General features: G+C 43.6%; 1 protein-coding gene across 2 annotated transcripts in view; it reads left to right on the plus strand.

The window, feature by feature from the left end:
• LOC121578082 (voltage-dependent calcium channel subunit alpha-2/delta-3-like) overlaps positions 1-22,380 on the plus strand; it is a 96,501-nt gene that overhangs the window by 65,611 nt on the left and 8,510 nt on the right. For both annotated transcript variants that reach the window (XM_041892175.2, XM_041892176.2), the window contains exons 16-34: positions 2,331-2,411; positions 2,516-2,590; positions 3,649-3,732; positions 4,129-4,200; positions 4,314-4,375; positions 4,910-4,977; positions 5,170-5,215; positions 9,293-9,390; positions 11,797-11,890; positions 12,114-12,209; positions 12,672-12,790; positions 16,826-16,903; positions 17,227-17,288; positions 17,444-17,488; positions 17,682-17,744; positions 17,845-17,915; positions 18,055-18,130; positions 18,221-18,261; positions 20,000-20,055. In XM_041892175.2, coding sequence (XP_041748109.1) covers positions 2,331-2,411; positions 2,516-2,590; positions 3,649-3,732; positions 4,129-4,200; positions 4,314-4,375; positions 4,910-4,977; positions 5,170-5,215; positions 9,293-9,390; positions 11,797-11,890; positions 12,114-12,209; positions 12,672-12,790; positions 16,826-16,903; positions 17,227-17,288; positions 17,444-17,488; positions 17,682-17,744; positions 17,845-17,915; positions 18,055-18,130; positions 18,221-18,261; positions 20,000-20,055 — 1,387 coding nt within the window. The remainder of the gene's footprint in view (positions 1-2,330; positions 2,412-2,515; positions 2,591-3,648; positions 3,733-4,128; positions 4,201-4,313; positions 4,376-4,909; positions 4,978-5,169; positions 5,216-9,292; positions 9,391-11,796; positions 11,891-12,113; positions 12,210-12,671; positions 12,791-16,825; positions 16,904-17,226; positions 17,289-17,443; positions 17,489-17,681; positions 17,745-17,844; positions 17,916-18,054; positions 18,131-18,220; positions 18,262-19,999; positions 20,056-22,380) is intronic.

The following is a 22,380-nucleotide window of genomic DNA, read 5'->3' on the forward strand; positions in this document are numbered from 1 at the left end:
CGGACTGCTCTGGCTCCGGAGTGGATCCGCTGACCGGAGCTGAACTGGACACCGGTGGAGCAGACTGCTCTGGCTCCGGAGTGGAACCGCTGACCGGAGCTGGACAGGGCACCGGTGGAGCGGACTGCTCTGGCTCCGGAGTGGAGCCGCTGACCGGAGCTGAACTGGACCCCGGTGGAGCGGACTGCTCTGGCTCCGGAGTGGATCCGCTGACCGGAGCTGAACTGGACCCCGGTGGAGCGGACTGCTCTGGCTCCGGAGTGGAACCGCTGACCGGAGCTGGACAGGGCACCAGTGGAGCGGACTGCTCTGGCTCCGGAGTGGAGCCGCTGACCGGAGCTGTACTGGACCCCGGTGGAGCGGACTGCTCTGACTCCGGAGTGGCGCCGCTGACCGGAGCTGAACTGGACCCCGGTGGAGCGGACTCCTCTGACTCCGGAATGGAGCTGCTGACCAGAGCTGGACTGGGCACCGGTGGAGCGGACTGCTCTGACTCCGGAATGGAATCGCCGACTGGAGCTGGACTGGGCACCGGTGGAGCGGACTACTCTGGCTCCGGAGTGGAGCAGCTGACCGGCGCTGGGCTGTACCCCGGTGGAGCGTACCGCTCCGGAGCAAACTTCCGGACCCGTATCCATCCCCATCTCTGGAGCAGGACTAAACGCCGTGCCCAGCCTGGGCACCGACGCAGAGGAAAATTCCAGCCCTGTAGTAGGACTGGTTGCCGGCCCCAGACTGGGCACCGACACGTTTAGGAGCTCCTGCTCCAAAACGGGGCTGTACGTTGTGCCCACACTGGGCACCGACGCAGAGGTGGTTTCCAACCCTGTAGTTGGGCTGGTTGCCGGCCCCAGACTGGGCACCGACACGCTAAAGTGCTCCCTGCAGGGGACCGTCACTGGAGGTCGGGTGAGTTGTGTGGTTGGATGAGGTGTAGAAACGCCACCTCTCTCCCATCGCTCCAATGTACTCAGCACGCACTCCATTTTGCTGCCGAGAGCCTGGATCCTGCTCGCCTGCCGTTGGATACGTTCCTCCCAAGATCCGGACGGACCAACTGTACCTGCTGGCTCCATTTTAGGTGCGTGTTTCTGTCCTGGAACGGGCTGTGCTGGACTGGGAACACGCACCACTGGGTTGGTGCGAGGAGCAGGCACGGGCCGTGCTGGACTGGGAACACACACCACTGGATTGGTGCGAGAAGCAGCCACGGGCCATGCTGGACTGGGAACACGCACCACTGGATTGGTGCGAGAAGCAGGCACGGGCCGTGCCGGACTGGGAACACGCACCACTGGCTTGGTGCAAGAAGCAGGCACGGGCCGTGCCGGACTGGGAACACGCACCACTGGCTTGGTGCGAGAAGCAGGCACGGGCCGTGCCGGACTGGGAACACGCACCACTGGCTTGGTGCGAGAAGCAGGCACGGGGCGTACCGGGCTGGGAACTGGCGTTGGAGATGTACGACTGTTCCAGTCCTTCTCTCTCTGCGCCCAATCCTCCTCCAGTGAGGACTCCTCCGGGAGCCCCCACGAGTTAGGGAACAGAACCTCATCGTCGTCGTCATCCTCCGACTCCTCAGTGTAAAACTGTTCCCATTCCTGTTCCCATGGTCGTAGGGACTCCAACTGGAACCCCACCGGGTGCAGTGGTCGGGGCTCTTCTCTCTCGATCCCCGACCACCCCTCTAGCCCCCCCAAAAATTGTTTAATTGGGGTTGCTTCTCGGGCTTCCTCAGCGGTTGGTCCCGTTGGCGTTGGCGTTGATCCTCTCTTGCCAGGGCCTGTACCTTCGCCCAGGGTCCTTTCCCAGCGAATATCTCCTCCCATGACCACCATTCGCCCACCTTTGACAAAGCTATTCGCTCTGCCTCGGCACGCTGCTTGGTCCTTTTGTGGTGGGATCTTCTGTCACGAACGTTGAGAGACGGGTCGGACCAAGGTGCAGCGTGAAAAGCGTACATGTTTATTAACTAAATAAACATTCAACAAAACAAGAAACAACGTAACGTGAAGTCCAAAGGGCTATACACATACCAGCCTAACAGGAACAAGATCCCACAATACACAGTAGGCAATGGGCTACTTAAGTATGAACCCCAATCAGAGACAACGAGCAACAGCTGTCTCTGATTGGGAATCACACCCGGCCAAACCTAGAAACACAACCTAGCACTGCAACATAGAAATAGACTAACTAGATCATAAACATAGAATATATAACATAGAAACTCACGCCCTGACCAAACCAACTTGAGTCTGTCTCTCTTTGTCATTGAGTCTGTCTCTCTCTGTCATTGAGTCTTGTCTGTTTCTCCTCTCTCCTTACAGAAGAACCAGGGTATTCTCCTAGGGGTAGTGGGCACAGACATTCCCCTACAGGAACTCATGAAGATAATCCCTAAACACCTGGTACAGTGTCTAATAACCCAAAGTTATGATGCATTGTCATTTACTGTTCTCCTACACTCTACTTCATGTAATCAAGTATCGCTATATTATTTGTGTGCCTTCAGCTGGGTATCCACGGTTACGCATTTGCCATCACAAACAACGGCTACATCCTGACCCATCCAGACCTGAGGCCACTGGTAACGCACTCCTAAACACACTTGCACTATGTCCCCTAACTTTAACCGTAACCTTTCCACAACATTGCATTAACCCTAACCTACACCTTGGACTATATAGAAAGCAGGAGAGTGGTTAATTGAATAGTTAATAGATATAATGCCGCCAATTAATATGTGTGTTTTGAAAAACAGAACCAGTTTGAGTGAGTGCTACCGAGCAAGTTGGGAGGCTCAATCTGTAATCCTCACCTTTATCTTTGATGTATGCATGCAGGGAGGGATACAGGCCATTGATACTACTGTAGGGCTGGCTGGCCCTGGCTAACTGAACTAACAGTAACCCTCCTGTCCTGTAACTGTCCTGTACCATAGACACTCAACTGTAACTGTAGACTAGGCCATAGACACTGCTTGGGTTCCCACTGGAAACCTGTTCTAGTGGATCTGTGTCACATTAGTGCTCCTGTGTGTGTGTTAATACTGTACGTGTGTTTCTCTGTGTCGTAGACATTACATTTACATTTTAGTCATTTAGCAGACGCTCTTATCCAGAGCGACTTACAGGAGCAATTAGGGTTAAGTACCTTGCTTAAGGGCACATCGACAGATTTTTCACCTAGTCGGCTCGGGGATTAGAACCAGCGAACTTTCGGTTACTGGCACAACGCTCTTACCCACTAAGCTACCTGCCTGTGACCGTGGGAGTGTATTCTGAGCTTGAACCAGACTCTAATGGACTGGTTCATTTGTGTTGGAGAATGGACTGGATGTTTTTATGTTATTGGTTGTTGATTGAACTGATCAATTTGGCATTATTGGAGTGGGGAGTTCTAACCTGATGGAACCAGCCTGATGGCAAAATAGCTCAACATTCTGTTTGAACGGTCAACATTCTGTGCAGCGGTCAGTCTGTCAGTCTGCTTGACCAGGCTAGGAGTGTTCTGGTTTTGAGCAAGACAGTGTGAGCGAGGCCTTATAAAAGGTTCACTCTGAAATATGCTGTTTACACAAAACATCCACAGTGCAACCTAAATCTGAAACAGTTTCAATCAAATGTGTGTTCCTATGTGCCTCAGTATGAGGAGGGCCAGAAGAGGAGGAAACCCAACTACAGCAGTGTGGACCTATCTGAGGTGGAGTGGGAGGACAAGGATGACTTTGTACGTCTAAACCCTGACATAACAAACACTATACACACATCTGATTCCTAATACAGACAGACTGATTTAATTTGAAATAATAATACTATTGATGGGATTCAGTCCAAGGCGTGTTATATAGCAGCGCACTGTACAGCCAACAAGGTGCCTTTTAAAGGCAATGTCCCGGACATTCGTGGAGATCACATTCATGGTAAATGCTGCGGATGTCTGCTCAAGCGTAAATTGCGTTTGAAAGGCGCATTGTCGGCTGTCAAGTATGTTGCTCTGTAACACGCCTCTGATTGAATCCCGGACTTGAACTGATCGAACTGAACAAATATAACACCTCCTGGTGTCTAATAATGATGACACCAAAACTGCACAGACTCCTTACAGCTGTTTTTTCTGTTTCAGCTGCGTAATGCCATGGTCAACAGGAAGACTGGGACGTTCTCCATGGAGGTGAAGAAGACAGTGGACAAAGGGGTGAGACGGGAGGAGGAGGATGACTCTTACAGTTACAGTATATCAAAGAGTCTGGACTGTAATGAAATCAATGGATGAGTCCTCATGCTTCCTGCTTTCCTCTGTGCTTTCAGAAACGTCTCCTGAAGATGCACAATGACTACTACTACACTGAAGTCAAAGGAACTCCCTTCAGGTGAGGGGAGATGTTTCCTATTTATCTTGATACATTCTCTAATGTTTCATGTGTGTCTCTGTGAATGTAAATGTTGACCATATCTGACAGTCCGTCACTATGCTGGGTTCAGGTGAGTGGAGATGTCATTTATCTTCAGCAGAGGAGAGTAGGGTGCACTACGCTTCTTTAGCTTTTCAGTACATTTATTGATTTATCCATTTATCTTGATCAATTCTCTTGATGTTCTTCTGTGAGTTGACATGATGGGCTGGTTCAGTGAGTGGGTTAGCGACATGTGTCTCTTTGAGTGTAACTCTTGACTATCTCTAAGATTCACCCTACTGTGTGTGTGTGTCTGTGTCTGTTTGTGTGTCTGTCTGTGTGTGTGTGTGTGTGTGTGTGTGTGTGTGTGTGTGTGTGTGTGTGTGTGTGTGTGTGTGTGTGTGTGTGTGTGTGTGTGTGTGTGTGTGTGTGTGTGTGTGTGTGTGTGTGTGTGTGTGTGTGTGTCTGTATGGGTGTTTGTGTGCGTGTTTATATTATTTCTGTGTTCAGTGTCGGTGTGGCTTTGTCCAGAGGCCATGGCAAATTCTTCTTCAGGGGAAACGTCTCCGTAGAAGCAGGTAAGGGTCAATCTACTCTTGTCATTTACTCTCCCACTCCTTCCCTCCTACACTCACTCAACCATCCACGAGAGCGTCGTCAGTTTCACATATAAGTCTGTGTATTCTGTACCTGTGGTCTGCCTTTTCTTAAGGCCTTAAATCAGTCCACTGAGCCTGGCCCCACTGATCTGATGTTCATGTGTTTTTCAGGGCTTCATGACCTGGAACAGCCAGATGTTGCGCTGGCAGACGAATGGTAATGCAGGGGGTTATGGGTAATGTAGAGGGTTATAGGCTTGAGCTTGGTCAGTCAAGCATTATATACAGTGGGTATCATAAGTATTCACCCCCCTTTTCTTCACATTTTATTGTGTTACAAAGTGGGATGAAAATTGATTTAATTGTCATTTATGTGTCAACGATCAACACATAATTCGCTGTAAATGGAAGAAAAAGTATAACTTTTAAAAATATAAATGAAAAATAAAACACTGATATACCTTGATTTGATAACTATTCACCCCCCTGAGTCAATGCATGTTAGAAATACCTTTGGCAGAGATTACAGTTGTGAGTCTTCTTGGGTAAGTCTCTAAGAGCTTTACACACATGGATTGTGCAATATTTGCCCATTTCTTTCAAAATTCTTCAAGCTCTGTCAAGGTGATGGTGATCATAGCTAGACAGCAATTTTCAAGTCTTGACATAGATTTTCAGGCAGATTTCAGTCAAAAATGTAACTCGGCCACTTAGGAACATTCACTGTCTTCTTGGTAAGCAACTCCAGTGTAGATTTGGCCTGCTGTTACAGGTTATTGTCCTGCTGAAAGGTGAATTTCTCTCCCAGTGTCTGGTGTAAAGCAGACTGAAGCAGATTTTCCTCTAGGATTTTGCCTGTGCTTAGTTCCACCCTGTTTATTTTTATCCTGAAAAACTCCCCAGTCTTTGTCAATGTCAAGCATGCCCATACCATGATGCAGCCACCACCATGCTCGACATTTAGGCCAAAAACTGTATTCCTTTGCTGTGTTTTTTTAATCCAGTATTACTTTAGTGCCTTGTTGCATGCAGGATGAATGTTTTGGAATATTTGTATTCTTCTTTTCACTCTGTCATTTAGGTCATTATTGTGGAGTCACTAAAATGTTGTTGATCCAGGCTCAGTTTTCTCCCATCACAGCCATTGAGCCATTGTTTTAAAATCCCCAATGGCCTCATAGTGACATCCTTAAGCAGTTTCCTTCCTGCCCTGCAGCTCAGTTCAGTTCAGAAGAACTACTCGATGTGTGTCTGGGGGTTTTAATACATCATCCACAGGCTCAGCATATTTCTTAACTTGACCATGCATTAAATGTCTGATTTGTTATTGTTACCCATCTACCAATCACTGCCCTTCATTATGAGGCTTTTGAAAAGCTCCCTGGTCTTTGTAGTTGAATCTGTGCTTGAAATTCAATACTTGACTGAGGGACCTTACAGATGTTGTATGTATGGGAGACAGAGGAAGGGGTAGTCATTCTGAAATCATGTCAACCCCTATTATTTCAGACAGTGAGTCCATGTACCTTATTATGTGATTTGTTAAGTCAAATTGTACTCCTGAACTAATTTAGGCTTGCCTAAACAAAGGGAGTGTATATATGTATATACAGTGGGGAGAACAAGTATTTAATACACTGCCGATTTTGCAGGTTTTCCAACTTACAAAGCATGTAGAGGCCATGTATTGCGAGATCTTGGCCAACAACCTCCTTCCCTCAGTAAGAGCATTGAAGATGGGTCGTGGCTGGGTCTTCCAGCATGACAACGACCCGAAACACACAGCCAGGGCAACTAAGGAGTGGCTCCGTAAGAAGCATCTCAAGGTCCTGGAGTGGCCTAGCCAGTCTCCAGACCTGAACCCAATAGAAAATCTTTGGAGGGAGCTGAAAGTCTGTATTGTCCAGCGACAGCCCCGAAACCTGAAGGATCTGGAGAAGGTCTGTATGGAGGAGTGGGCCAAAATCCCTGCTGCAGTGTGTGCAAACCTGGTCAAGACCTACAGGAAACGTATGATCTCTCTAATTACAAACAAAGGTTTCTGTACCAAATATTAAGTTCTGCTTTTCTGATGTATCAAATACTTATGTCATGCAATAAAATGCAAATTAATTACTTAAAAATCATACAATGTGATTTTCTGGATTTTTGTTTTAGATTCCGTCTCTCACAGTTGAAGTGTACCTATGATAAAAATTACAGACCTCTACATGCTTTGTAAGTAGGAAAACCTGCAAAATCGGCAGTGTATCAAATACTTGTTCTCCCCACTGTATGTATATGTAATATATATAAATATGTAATATATATATATGTAATATATATGAATATGTAATATATATGTATATGCGATGACTATATTTTCGTTATTACATTTGTTTTTTCATTTGTAAAAATGTGTCGAATTTTCTTTTCACTTTAACATTATGGTGTATTTCCGGAGATCAATGACAAAAATTAAATACGCTACCAGTCAAAAGTTTGGGGACACCTACTCATTCAAGGGTTTTTCTTTATTTTTCTAATTTTTACATTGTATAATGATAGTGAAGACGTCAAAACCATGAAATAACACATTTGGGATCATGCAGTAACCAAACATTTTTTAAACAAATCTAAATATATTTTATATTTGAGATTCTTCAACTAGCCACCCTTTGCCTTGATGACAGCTTTGCACACGCTTGGCATTCTCTCAACCAGCTTCATGAGGTAGTCAACTGGAATGCATTTCAATTAACAGGTGTGCCTCCTTAAAAGTTAATTTGTGGAATTTCTTTCCTTCTTAATGTGTTTTAGCCAATCAGTTGTGTTATGACAAGGTAGGGGGGGGGGGGTATACAGAAGATAGCCCTATTTGGTAAAAGACCAAGTCCATATTATGGCAAGAACAGCTCAAATATGCAAAGAGAAACGACAGTCCATCATTACTTTAAGACAGTCAATACGAAACATTTCAATAAAAGTTTCTTCAAGTGCAGTTGCAAAAACCATCAAGCGCTATGATGAAACTGGCTCTCATGAGGACCGCCACAGGAATGGAAGACCCAGAGTTACCTCTGCTGCAGAGGATAAGTTCATTAGAGTTACCAGCCTCAGAAATTGCAGCCCAAATAAATGCTTCACAGAGTTCAAGTCACAGACACATCTCAACATCAACTGTTCAGACGGGACTGTGTGAATCAGGTCTACATGGTCGAATTGCTGCAAAGGACCCCAATAATAAGAAGAGACCTGCTTGGGCCAAGAAACACGAGCATTGGACATTAGACCGGTGGAAATGTGTCTTTTGGTCTGGAGTCCAAATTTGAGATTTTTGGTTCCAACCGCCGTGTCTTTGTGAGATGCGGTGTGGGTGAACGGATGATCTCTGCATGTGTATTTCCCACCGTAAAGCATGGAGGGGGAAGTGTTATGTTGTGGGGGTGCTTTGCTGGTGACACTGTCTGTGATTTATGTAGAATTAAAGGCACGCTTAACCAGCATGGCTACCACAGCATTCTGCAGTGATACGCCATCCCATCTGGTTTGGGCTTAGTGGGACAATCACTTCTTTTTCAACAGGACAATGACCCAACACACCTCCAGGCTGTGTAAGGGCTATTTTACCAAGAAGGAGAGCGATGGTGTGCTGCATCAGATGACCTGGCCTCCACAATCCCCCGACCTCCATCCAATTGAGATGGTTTGGGATGAGTCGGACCGCAGATTGAAGGACAAGCAGCCAACAAGTGCTCAGCATATGTGGGAACTTTTTCAAGACTGTTGGAAAAGCATTCCAGGTGAAGCTGGTTGAGAGAATGCCAAGAGTGTGCAAAGCTGTCATCAAGGCAAAGGTGGCTACTTTGAAGAATCTCAAATATAAAATATATTTTGATTTGTTTAACACTTTTTTGCTTACTACATGATTCCATATGCATTATTTTATAGTTTTGATGTCTTCACTATTATTCTACAATGTTGAAAATAGTAAAAATAAAGAAAACCCTTGAATAAGTAGATGTGTCCAAACTCTTGACTGGTACTGTATATTTCAATCCCACTTTGTAATGTAACAAAATGTGAAATAATCTAAGGGGGGTGAATACTTATGATACCCACTTTAGGTTACTGCTCCCTGTAAGTCTCAGTAGCCATGTGGCATAACAGTATGTGTGTCTGTTATGTTATGTTATGGCCGAAACGTTGGTTATTTTCATTAAATGGTTGGGAGTATTTAGACAGTGTTTTCGTTCTGTCGGGGTCAGCACCTCACCATCTTTTTGGGGTGTGTTTCTACCTATTCATTTGACAGGACGTACTGCAACACAGACGAGCACCATGAGCACCGTTCTCTCTCCCAGATCCAGGCTATTAAACTCTACCTGACCGGACGCAAACCACTCATCAAATGTGAGTCACACCTCACTTGGATCTATGGGCCTACTAACTATAACCCTATAACCTTAACCCAAGCCTCAGCCTTAACCCTATAACCCCACATTTACATTTACATTTTAGTCATTTAGCAGACGCTCTTATCCAGAGCGACTTACAGTTAGTGCATTCACATCGTAAGATAACTAGGTGGGACAACCACAATTCTAACCCTATAACCCTAGCCTTAACCCTAACCCTATAACCATATTCCCCTAACCCTATAACCCTAACCCTATACCTTAACCCTAACCCTATACCCTAACCCTAACCCTATACCCCTAACCTTATAACCCTAACCCTATACCCCTAACCCTATAACCTTAACCCTAGCCTCAGCCTTAACCCTGTCCCTCAGCCTTAACCCTAACCATACAGTGAGGGAAAAAAGTATTTGATCCCCTGCTGATTTTGTACGTTTTCCCACTGACAAAGAAATGATCAGTCTATAATTTTAATGGTAGGTTTATTTGAACCGTGAGAGACAGAATATCAACAAAAAAATCCAGAGAAACGCATGTCAAAAATTTTATAAATTAATTTGCATTTAACATAATGAGGGAAATAAGTATTTGACCCCTCTGCAAAACATGATGGCATGTTGGTGGCAAAACCCTTGTTGGCAATCACAGAGGTCAGATGTTTCTTGTAGTTGGCCACCAGGTTTGCACACATCTCAGGAGGGATTTTGTCCCACTCCTCTTTGCAGATCTTCTCCAAGTCATTAAGGTTTCGAGGCTGACGTTTGGCAAATCGAACCTTCAGCTCCCTCCACAGATTTTCTATGGGATTAAGGTCTGGAGACTGGCTAGGCCACTCCAGGACCTTAATGTGCTTCTTCTTGAGCCACTCCTTTGTTGCCTTGGCTGTGTGTTTTGGGTCATTGTCATGCTGGAATACCCATCCACGACCCATTTTCAATGCCCTGGCTGAGGGAAGGAGGTTCTCACCCTAGATTTGACGGTACATGGCCCCGTCCATCGTCCCTTTGATGCGGTGAAGTTGTCCTGTCCCCTTAGTAGAAAAACACCCCCAAAGCATAATGTTTCCACCTCCATGTTTGACGGTGGGGATGGTGTCCTTGGGGTCATAGGCAGCTTTCCTCCTCATCCAAACAGGGCAAGTTGAGTTGATGCCAAAGAGCTCCATTTTGGTCTCATCTGACCACAACACTTTCACCCAGTTCTCCTCTGAATCATTCAGATGTTCATTGGCAAACTTCAGACGGGCATGTATATGTGCTTTCTTGAGCAGAGGGACCTTGCGGGCGCTGCAGGATTTCAGTCCTTCACGGCGTAGTGTGTTTCCAATTGTTTTCTTGGTGACTATGGTCCCAGCTGCCTTGAGATCATTGACAAGATCCTCCCGTGTAGTTCTGGGCTGATTCCTCACCGTTCTCATGATCATTGCAACTCCACAAGGTGAGATCTTTCATGGAGCCCCAGGCCGAGGGAGATTGACAGTTCTTTTGTGTTTCTTCCATTTGCGAATAATCACACCAACTGGTGTCACCTTCTCACCAAGCTGCTTGGCGATGGTCTTGTAGCCCATTCCAGCCTTGTGTAGGTCTACAATCTTGTCCCTGACATCCTTGGAGAGCTCTTTGGTCTTGGCCTTGGTGGAGAGTTTGGAATCTGATTGATTGATTGCTTCTGTGGACAGGTGTCTTATATACAGGTAACAAACTGAGATTAGGAGCACTCCCTTTAAGAGTGTGCTCCTAATCTCAGCTCGTTACCTGTATAAAAGACACCTGGGAGCCAGAAATCTTTCTGATTGAGAGGGGGTCAAATACTTATTTCCCTCATTGAAATGAAAATCAATTTTTTACATTTTTGACATGCGTTTTTCTGGATTTTGTTGTTGTTATTCTGTCTCTCACTGTTCAAATCAACCTACCATTAAAATTATAGACTGATACTTTCTTTGTCAGTGGGCAAACGTACAAAATCAGCAGGGGATCAAATACTTTTTCCCCTCACTGTATAACCCAACCCTATAATATGCCATTTAGCAGACACTTTTATCCAAAGCGACTTACAGTCATGTGCGCATACATTTTTACATATGGGTGGTCCCGGGGATCAAACCCACTACCCTGGCGTTACAAGCGCCATGCTCTACCAATTGAGCTACAGAGGACCACTATAACTCTAACCCTCAGCCTTAACCCTAACCCTATACCCTGTCTGTAGAGGACTTGGTCGTGTGTTTCCTGGACTGAATATCCCATCTGCTTCAGAGGACAGGAAGTTAATTATTATGATGTGGTTAGTCAAAATAGAATGTAATGTTATCTAGTCATGATTGATAGAGGGTGATGACTCTGTCCTGTCTGTATAGTTTCCTGTAGTGAACCTGAACAAGTCCTCTCTGCTGCAGGTGACAGGGAGCTGATCCAGGAGGTTTTGTTTGATGCTGTGGTCACAGCCCCACTGGAGGCCTACTGGACAGGCCTGGCCCTCAACAAGTCAGAGTGAGTCTAACTGATTAACTCCTAAACTGAACTAACTCCTTCTCAACTAACTTTGTCACTGCCCTGCCCCTGTTGTATTACCACAGGTATGTAACAGAGTGTCTCTATGCTGTCATCGCCAGCATACAGTCCTCTATACTCTGTGATATCATGACAATTATGCTGATTATCTCCCCTTATTATATTCTTACTGTACACTTGTTTGCTTCCATCATGTCTACAGGAATTCAGATAAAGGTGTGGAGATTGCTTACCTGGGCACACGCACTGGCCTCTCTAGAACCAACCTGTTTGTTGTCACAGAGGACCTATCCAATCAGTGAGTACTATACTGAGCATCTGATGAATAAGTCAAATTATCACTGAGACAAAGCACTGCAGCAGTAACTTTGACTTGAAGTTTTAGCAGTGACTTGTAGTTTGACTTGTAGTTTCAGCAGTGGCTTGTAGTTTCAGCAGTGGCTTGTAGTTTCAGCAGTGACTTGTAGTTTGTGGTAGTTTGACTTGTGGTTTCAGCAGTTACTTGTAGTTTCATCAATGACTTGTAGTTTGTGGCTGTTTGACTTGTAGTTTCAGTAGTGACATGAAGTTTGTGGTAGTTGGACTTGTAGTTTCAGTAGTGACTTGTAGTTTCAGCAGTGGCTTGTAGTTTGACTTGTAGTTTCAGCAGTGACTTGTAGTTTCTGGTAGTTTGACTTTTAGTTTCAGCAGTGACTTGTAGTTTCAGCAGTGACTTGTAGTTTCTCTTCTGACTCCTTCATGTCTTCCTGTGTGCCATTAGAGACTTCCTGACAGCGGAGGATAAGGAGGGGGTGTTTAACGCTGACCACTTCCCTCTGTGGTATAAGAGATCAGCAGAGCAGGTCCCCGGCACCTTTGTCTACTCCATCCCCTTTGGAGGTATGGAGACACTGACACTAAATGACCTTTACTACATCCAGAAATCCCACACCAGCTAAATACACCTTTACTCGACCTCAAAGTTCAACAAACGTTTTTATACGGCTTCATCCATCGCTTGCCCTGTGTATCCATTGTGTGGTTGTTATTGCCTTTAAAATACTATTTTGTGTATTGTGTAATTTTTTTAAAGTTTACTTTTTAATCCATTAAATCTGTAGCTCAGTTGGTAGAGCATGGCGCTTGCAACGCAAGGGTTGTGGGTTCGTTTCCCACGGGGGGCCAGTATGAAAAATGTATGCACTCACTAATTGTAAGTCGCTCTGGATAAGAGCGCCTGCTAAATGACTAAAATGTAAAAAAATGTAATCAATCTTCAGTGTCTCTGATATACGGTAGCTCACTCTCCCAACACTGTAATGTAACACCGTCTGTAGTGCATTCTCCCACTCAATAGTTCAATATAGTTTACCTTGTTGTATGCATTTCTGTGGAGATTCTGTGTGTCTCTGATAGGTTTATCATGGAGACTGTGTATCTGTGTCTCTGATAGGGTGTACTGTAGAGCTCACATCCCTAACTGCTGTGTGTAATTAATGTGCCCCACTTTCTCCCCACTGAAAGGAAGAGAGGAGAGGTATATTCAGATCAGGATCATACTGTTCCCTGTTGTCTACCTGCTCTACCTGTTTTTATCCCCTGGGTCTAGGCTGTAGTTCAATACTATTCTCTCTCCTCTCTCTCTCTCTCTCTCTCTCTCTCTCTCTCTCTCTCTCTCTCTCTCTCTCTCTCTCTCTCTCTCTCTCTCTCTCTCTCTCTCTCTCTCTCTCTCTCTCTCTCTCTCTCTCTCTCTCTCTCTCTCTCTCTCTCCCCCTCTCAAGGGGCTTTGTACTGCTATTACCTGAGCTGTTTTATCACAGAACGGATCACTCTCTCGCTGTCAGAATCATTTCAAACATCCTGGCTGAGCTCCACCGATGTCATTCTACTGTATAACCGTACAGAGTGGAGTAGTGGGTTGCTCCTGTGTTAGAGCCTGCTGTTTGAAAGCTGTGTGTATGGCGCCATCTTCAGGCTAGATAAGGTGTATCACTCATATTTCTGTGATTTGTTCCAGGGTTGCTATACACTGAGTGTACAAAACATTAGGAACACCTCCTCTTTACATGACATAGACTGACCAGGTGAATCCAGGTGAAAGCTATGATCCCTTATTGATGTCACTTGTTACATCCACTTCAATCAGTGTAGATAAAGGGGAGGAGACAGATTAAGAAGGATGTTTAAGCCTTGAGCCAATACGCTAGACAAGGTGGGATATTTTTGTTGGTCAAAGTAATTATATGAGAAATGTCGGTGGAAACGCTTTTATGCGAAAATATTGATATAATAACCATCATATTGAAGAAAACCTGGAGTCACGCTATTACATGTTGTGTGGTCCTCCCACTACAACTAGTCCGGAAAGCATGCAGTTTATTAGGCTACAGATTAAATAAATTATGATGAACTTCACAGGGTGGTGAAAGTACATGGTGATGAACTTGATGCTCATTTCCAATAAATATCGAGGGTCTTATTCTGGTGACATGGTCATCGATGCATGGTCATCGATGCTTAGCTGCCGTTTGACAAATACAAATAATATTGATATTTTTGTCTATAATCTCACAATGTAGGTTATACATGCGCTGAGCGCACGTGCCAATACCAGAGTGGGCACATTTGTTTTGTGAGAAAACCATCCGTAGAGTTGAAACGACGATGGAAACCCCTTTAACTTGTATTTTTTATTCGGTACATGGAAATTTAACCGCAAAAGGTATTTTTATCTGCAACGAGTCAATTTGATAATAACAAAAATAATAATATCTTCCTGAATCATTATAATGAGATTTGTTTGAGTGAATACAATTGCACTAGAATTGTCATATATATATATATTTTTCTATATACAATATATATATATATATATATATATATATATATATATATATATATATATATATATATATATATACAGTGGGGGAAAAAAGTATTTAGTCAGCCACCAATTGTGCAAGTTCTCCCACTTAAAAAGATGAGAGGCCTGTAATTTTCATCATAGGTACACGTCAACTATGACAGGCAAATTGAGAAAGAAAAATCCAGAAAATCACATTGTAGGATTTTTTATGAATTTATTTGCAAATTATGGTGGAAAATAAGTATTTGGTCACCTACAAACAAGCAAGATTTCTGGCTCTCACAGACCTGTAACTTCTTCTTTAAGAGGCTCCTCTGTCCTCCACTCGTTACCTGTATTAATGGCACCTGTTTGAACTTGTTATCAATATAAAAGAAACCTGTCCACAACCTCAAACAGTCACACTCCAAACTCCACTATGGCCAAGACCAAAGAGCTGTCAAAGGACACCAGAAACTAAATTGTAGACCTGCACCAGGCTGGGAAGACTGAATCTGCAATAGGTAAGCAGCTTGGTTTGAAGAAATCAACTGTGGGAGCAATTATTAGGAAATGGAAGACATACAAGACCACTGATAATCTCCCTCGATCTGGGGCTCCACGCAAGATCTCACCCCGTGGGGTCAAAATGATCACAAGAACGGTGAGCAAAAATCCCAGAACCACACGGGGGACCCTAGTGAATGACCTGTAGAGAGCTGGGACCAAAGTAACAAAGCCTACCATCAGTAACACACTACGCCGCCAGGGACTCAAATCCTGCAGTGCCAGACGTGTCCCCCTGCTTAAGCCAGTACATGTCCAGGCCCGTCTGAAGTTTGCTAGAGTGCATTTGGATGATCCAGAAGAGGATTGGGAGAATGTCATATGGTCAGATGAAACCAAAATAGAACTTTTTGGTAAAGACTCAACTCGTCGTGTTTGGAGGACAAAGAATGCTGCGTTGCATCCAAAGAACACCATACCTACTGTGAAGCATGGGGGTGGAAACATCATGCTTTGGGGCTGTTTTTCTGCAAAGGGACCAGGACAACTGATCCGTGTAAAGGAAAAAATGAATGGGGCCATGTATCGTGAGATTTTGAGTGAAAACCTCCTTCCATCAGCAAGGGCATTGAAGATGAAACGTGGCTGGGTCTTTCAGCATGACAATGATCCCAAACACACCACCCGGGCAACGAAGGAGTGGCTTCGTAAGAAGCATTTCAAGGTCCTGGAGTGGCCTAGCCAGTCTCCAGATCTCAACCCCATAGAAAATCTTTGGAGGGAGTTGAAAGTCCGTGTTGCCCAGCGACACCCACAAAACATCACTGCTCTAGAGGAGATCTGCATGGAGGAATGGGCCAAAATACCAGCAACAGTGTGTGAAAACCTTGTGAAGACTTACAGAAAATGTTTGACCTGTGTCATTGCCAACAAAGGGTATACAACAAAGTATTGAGAAACTGTTGTTATTGACCAAATACTTATTTTCCACCATAATTTGCAAATAAATTCATTAAAAATCCTACAATGTGATTTTCTTGAATTTTTTTTCTCATTTTGTCTGTCATAGTTGACGTGTACCTATGATGAAAATTACAGGCCTCTCTCATCTTTTTAAGTGGGAGAACTTGCACAATTGGTGGCTGACTAAATACATTTTTTCCCCACTGTATATATATATACTGTATATATATATTTACATTTACATCATTTAGCAGACGGTCTTATCCAGAGCAACTTACAAAATATATATATATATATATATATTGTATGTATTTAGTATTTTCTTGTTTATACCTGTGTTCTGTTTTGTTAGACATGTTTGATGTAGGGATGGAAGTTATTGATAATTTTGTATAATGAATAAAACATTTTTTCACGAAAGGTCAATTTGATGGAAACATCTCTGGTGGGAAAATGTGCATATTGTTTTCATGCGGATTTTAGAATATTCGCATAAAAATCTGTTGCCAATTGGATGGAACCTAGCTACTGACAAATAATTTTTGGTCAATTTTTATGGATTTTTTTATGTTAAATGTCTGATAATGTCTGTGCTCTTCTGTGTTCCTGTTTCTCCCCAGGAAATGAGAATAAGAGTGTGGTTTTGGCCAGCACTGCCATACAGCTGCTGGATGACAGGAAGTCACCCATTGTTGCATGTAAATTCACTCATCCCTAATTTAGAGTAATATAAGGTTTTCCTGTCATAAACTTTTAACTGTAATATTTTCAATATAAATGCCCATTGAAGACATTTGAAGAAACCCCTTTATCAGAATCAGAATCACCTTTATTCGCCAAGTACATTTACATGTAACAGGAATTAGACCTGGTGAAATAGTGCTGACCACAATAAACAGAATGTACAGACAGAATATATAGACAAAGAATTGACACATCATTCACATAAATGCTTACTTCCTCTACTAGATGTACAGTGTGCTGACTGTGTTCTGTTTGTATTTTCTCAAATCCACTATAGCCGTTGGGATTCAAATGAAGCTGGATTTCTTTCAAAGGAAGTTCTGGACCGCTAGCAGACAGGTAGACACACACACACACACACACACACACACACACACACACACACACACACACACACACACACACACCTGAATTCACTCATTCAAACTCCAGTGCTGTGAGACATGATGTATTGATTATTGAATTAAATAATTCATCATATTGATTTGATACAGTGTGCTGCTCTGGATGGGAAGTGCACCATCAGCTGTGATAATGAGGTAAGAACAGAACAGTCCCTGTCTGAAACTCCCCTCATTCAACTTACTGTTTCTGGGCTTCTCTCTTCCTGTCTCAACTTTCCCACTTCCTGTCTGTACTGTCTCTGACCTTTCTCTGTTCCCACTCACTATTGAATTGCTACATTATGTCCTGTGCTGATGATTTGTATCTTCCTATTGTCTCTATTCTTAGGACATCAAGTGTTACCTCATAGACAACAACGGCTTTATTCTGGTCACAGAAGACTACTCTCAGGTACCACTTACATACATAAGACACGTATGTTTGTCCTGTGTCCTGTAGCTCCCCTAGGTCCTAGTATTTGCCTTTAAATAAACCATATTTTCTTCCTCAGACAGGGAAGTTCTTTGGCGAGGTGGAGGCTGCTGTTATGAACAAGCTGCTCCTCATTGGCTCCTTCAAAAGGTTAGAGAAGCAATAATATTACAATCATCATACCCACAATGTCACTCTGTCATACACAGTCGAAGACACACCGCCATGGCCTACACACATTGGTGCGCATACATACACACACTAATGTCCTGTTGTCTCCTCTCTGTAGGATCAATCTGCATGACTACCAGGCTCTCTGTAGAGAGTATGCTGGCAGCAGTGATAGTGGACACTGTTTATCACATGTAAGTTCCGCCCCTAAATGATTCACCAGCCTTACGTCCAGTCAATGTTAAATCCACTTAACGCAAATTATTTAATTTCTTCTCTTCCAGCCCTTCTCCATTGTGAAATGGCTCCTGACCGAACTAGTCATGTGAGAATAATACTATCACCTTGATATAATAAAATGATTGATAAAGTTCCACTGATTATCAACCACGTACAGTGGGGAGAACAAGTATTTGATACACTGCCGATTTTGCAGGTTTTCCTACTTACAAAGCATGTAGAGGTCTGTAATTTTTATCATAGGTACACTTCAACTGTGAGAGTAGGAATCTAAAACAAAAATCCAGAAAATCACATTGTATGATTTTTAAGTAATTAATTTGTATTTTATTGCATGACATAAGTATTTGATACATCAGAAAAGCAGAACTTAATATTTGGTACAGAAACCTTTGTTTGCAATTACAGAGATCATACGTTTCCTGTAGGTCTTGACCAGGTGTGCACACATTGCAGCAGGGATTTTGGCCCACTCCTCCATACAGACCTTCTCCAGATCCTTCAGGTTTCGGGGCTGTCGCTGGGCAATACGGACTTTCAGCTCCCTCCAAAGATTTTCTATTGGGTTCAGGTCTGGAGACTGGCTAGGCCACTCCAGGACCTTGAGATGCTTCTTACGGAGCCACTCCTTAGTTGCCCTGGCTGTGTGTTTCGGGTCGTTGTCATGCTGGAAGACCCAGCCACGACCCATCTTCAATGCTCTTACTGAGGGAAGGAGGTTGTTGGCCAAGATCTCGCGATACATGGCCCCATCCATCCTCCCCTCAATACGGTGCAGTCGTCCTGTCCCCTTTGCAGAAAAGTATCCCCAAAGAATGATGTTTCCACCTCCATGCTTCACGGTTGTGATGGTGTTCTTGGGGTTGTACTCATCCTTCTTCTTCCTCCAAACACGGCGAGTGGAGTTTAGACCAAAAAGCTCTATTTTTGTCTCATCAGACCACATGACCTTCTCCCATTCCTCCTCTGGATCATCCAAATGGTCATTGGCAAACTTCAGACGGGCCTGGACATGCGCTGGCTTGAGCAGGGGGACCTTGCGTGCGCTGCAGGATTTTAATCCATGACGGCGTAGTGTGTTACTAATGGTTTTCTTTGAGACTGTGGTCCCAGCTCTCTTCAGGTCATTGACCAGGTCCTGCCGTGTAGTTCTGGGCTGATCCCTCACCTTCCTCATGATCATTGATGCCCCACGAGGTGAGATCTTGCATGGAGCCCCAGACCGAGGGTGATTGACCGTCATCTTGAACTTCTTCCATTTTCTAATAATTGCGCCAACAGTTGTTGCCTTCTCACCAAGCTGCTTGCCTATTGTCCTGTAGCCCATCCCAGCCTTGTGCAGGTCTACAATTTTATCCCTGATGTCCTTACACAGCTCTCTGGTCTTGGCCATTGTGGAGAGGTTGGAGTCTGTTTGATTGAGTGTGTGGACAGGTGTCTTTTATACAGGTAACGAGTTCAAACAGGTGCAGTTAATACAGGTAATGAGTGGAGAATAGGAGGGCTTCTTAAAGAAAAACTAACAGGTCTGTGAGAGCCGGAATTCTTACTGGTTGGTAGGTGATCAAATACTTATGTCATGCAATAAAATGCAAATTAATTACTTAAAAATCATACAATGTGATTTTCTGGATTTTTGTTTTAGATTCCGTCTCTCATAGTTGAAGTGTACCTATGATAACAATTACAGACCTCTACATGCTTTGTAAATAGGAAAACCTGCAAAATTGGCAGAGTATCAAATACTTGTTCTCCCCACTGTATAAATGTTTTATTATATAAATGTATATTTTGAATGTGTATGTTTGTGTCTTCCTCTTCAGTTTCCTGCTGGAGTTCAACCTGTACAGCTGGTGGCATGTTGACCTCTCTGTCAAAGGTCAGTATGTGCATGATAATAAACTGGGTGGTTCGAACCATGAATGCTGATTGGCTGACAGCCGTAGTATATCAGACTGTATACCACGTGTATGACAAAACATTTATGTTTACTGCTCTAATTACGTTGGAAACCAGTATAAAATAGCAATAAGGCACCTCGAGGCTCAGAATAAATTAGAGGAAAAACAAAAAGAAATGGAGAAACTTATTCAAGAAAGATCAAGTGTAATATATTATAAAAATAAAGCAAACTGGATGGAATATGGGGAAAAATGAACCAAATTATTTTTTTATCTTCAACATAGGAATGCTACCAAAAAGAATTTAATGAAACTGGTTAGAATTGACGGAGTAACCCATGATTCACCAAATTATATTTTGAAGGAGGAAACAAAGTACTTTAAGCATATGTTTTCGTTTCAGTCGCCTCCATCTCCTCTATCTGAAGCTAATTGTAGAGAGCTTTTTTCTATTGATAATATAAAATTAACATCCATACAGAAAGACTAATGTGAAGGTGAAATTACAGAGGAGGAACTTCTGAATGCAATTAAAGACTTTAAGCCCGGGAAAACTCCAGGGTTGGATGGCATACCAGTCGAGGTATACCAAACCTTTTTTGATATACAGTGGAGAAAAAAAGTATTTAGTCAGCCACCAATTGTGCAAGTTCTCCCACTTAAAAAGATGAGAGAGGCCTGTAATTTTCATCATAGGTACACGTCAACTATGACAGACAAAATGAGAAAAAAAAATCCAGAAAATCACATTGTAGGATTTGTAATGAATTTATTTGCAAATTATGGTGGAAAATAAGTATTTGGTCAATAACAAAAGTTTCTCAATACTTTGTTATATACCCTTTGTTGGCAATGACACAGGTCAAACATTTTCTGTAAGTCTTCACAAGGTTTTCACACACTGTTGCTGGTATTTTGGCCCATTCCTCCATGCAGATCTCCTCTAGAGCAGTGATGTTTTGGGGCTGTCACTGGGCAACACGGACTTTCAACTCCCCTCCAAAGATTTTCTATGGGGTTGAGATCTGGAGACTGGCTAGGCCACTCCAGGACCTTGAAATGCTTCTTACGAAGCCACTCCTTCGTTGCCCGGGCGGTGTGTTTGGGATCATTGTCATGCTGAAAGACCCAGCCACGTTTCATCTTCAATGCCCTTGCTGATGGAAGGAGGTTTTCACTCAAAATCTCACGATACATGGCCCCATTCATTCTTTCCTTTACACGGATCAGTTGTCCTGGTCCCTTTGCAGAAAAACAGCCCCAAAGCATGATGTTTCCACCCCCATGCTTCACAGTAGGTATGGTGTTCTTTGGATGCAACTCAGCATTCTTTGTCCTCCAAACACGACGAGTTGAGTTTTTACCAAAAAAGTTATATTTTGGTTTCATCTGACCATATGACATTCTCCCAATCCTCTTCTGGATCATCCAAATGCACTCTAGCAAACTTCAGACGGGCCTGGACATGTACTGGCTTAAGCAGGGGGGACACGTCTGCCACTGCAGGATTTGAGTCCCTGGCGGCGTAGTGTGTTACTGATAGTAGGCTTTGTTACTTTGGTCCCAGCTCTCTGCAGGTCATTCACTAGGTCCCCCCGTGTGGTTCTGGGATTTTTGCTCACCGTTCTTGTGATCATTTTGACCCACGGGGTAAGATCTTGCGTGGAGCCCCAGATCGAGGGAGATTATCAGTGGTCTTGTATGTCTTCTATTTCCTAATAATTGCTCCCACAGTTGATTTCTTCAAACCAAGCTGCTTACCTATTGCAGATTCAGTCTTCCCAGCCTGGTGCAGGTCTACAATTTTGTTTCTGGTGTCCTTTGACAGCTCTTTGGTCTTGGCCATAGTGGAGTTTGGAGTGTGACTGTTTGAGGTTGTGGACAGGTGTCTTTTATACTGATAACAAGTTCAAACAGGTGCCATTAATACAGGTAACGAGTGGAGGACAGAGGAGCCTCTTAAAGAAGAAGTTACAGGTCTGTGAGAGCCAGAAATCTTGCTTGTTTGTAGGTGACCAAATACTTATTTTCCACCATAATTTGCAAATAAAATCATTAAAAATCCTACAATGTGATTTTCTGGAAAAAAAAATCTCAATTTGTCTGTCATAGTTGATGTGTACCTATGATGAAAATTACAGGCCTCTCTCATCTTTTTAAGTGGGAGAATTTGCACAATTGGTGGCTGACTAAATACTTTTTTCCCCCACTGTACTAAGAGGTCCGTTATTAGCATGTTTTAACCACTCCTATGTAAATGGTATATTATCTGACACTCAAGAAGAAGGTCTGATCTCATTATT

This window comes from Coregonus clupeaformis, chromosome 12 (genome assembly GCF_020615455.1).
Source record: "Coregonus clupeaformis isolate EN_2021a chromosome 12, ASM2061545v1, whole genome shotgun sequence".
Taxonomy (NCBI): domain Eukaryota; kingdom Metazoa; phylum Chordata; class Actinopteri; order Salmoniformes; family Salmonidae; genus Coregonus; species Coregonus clupeaformis.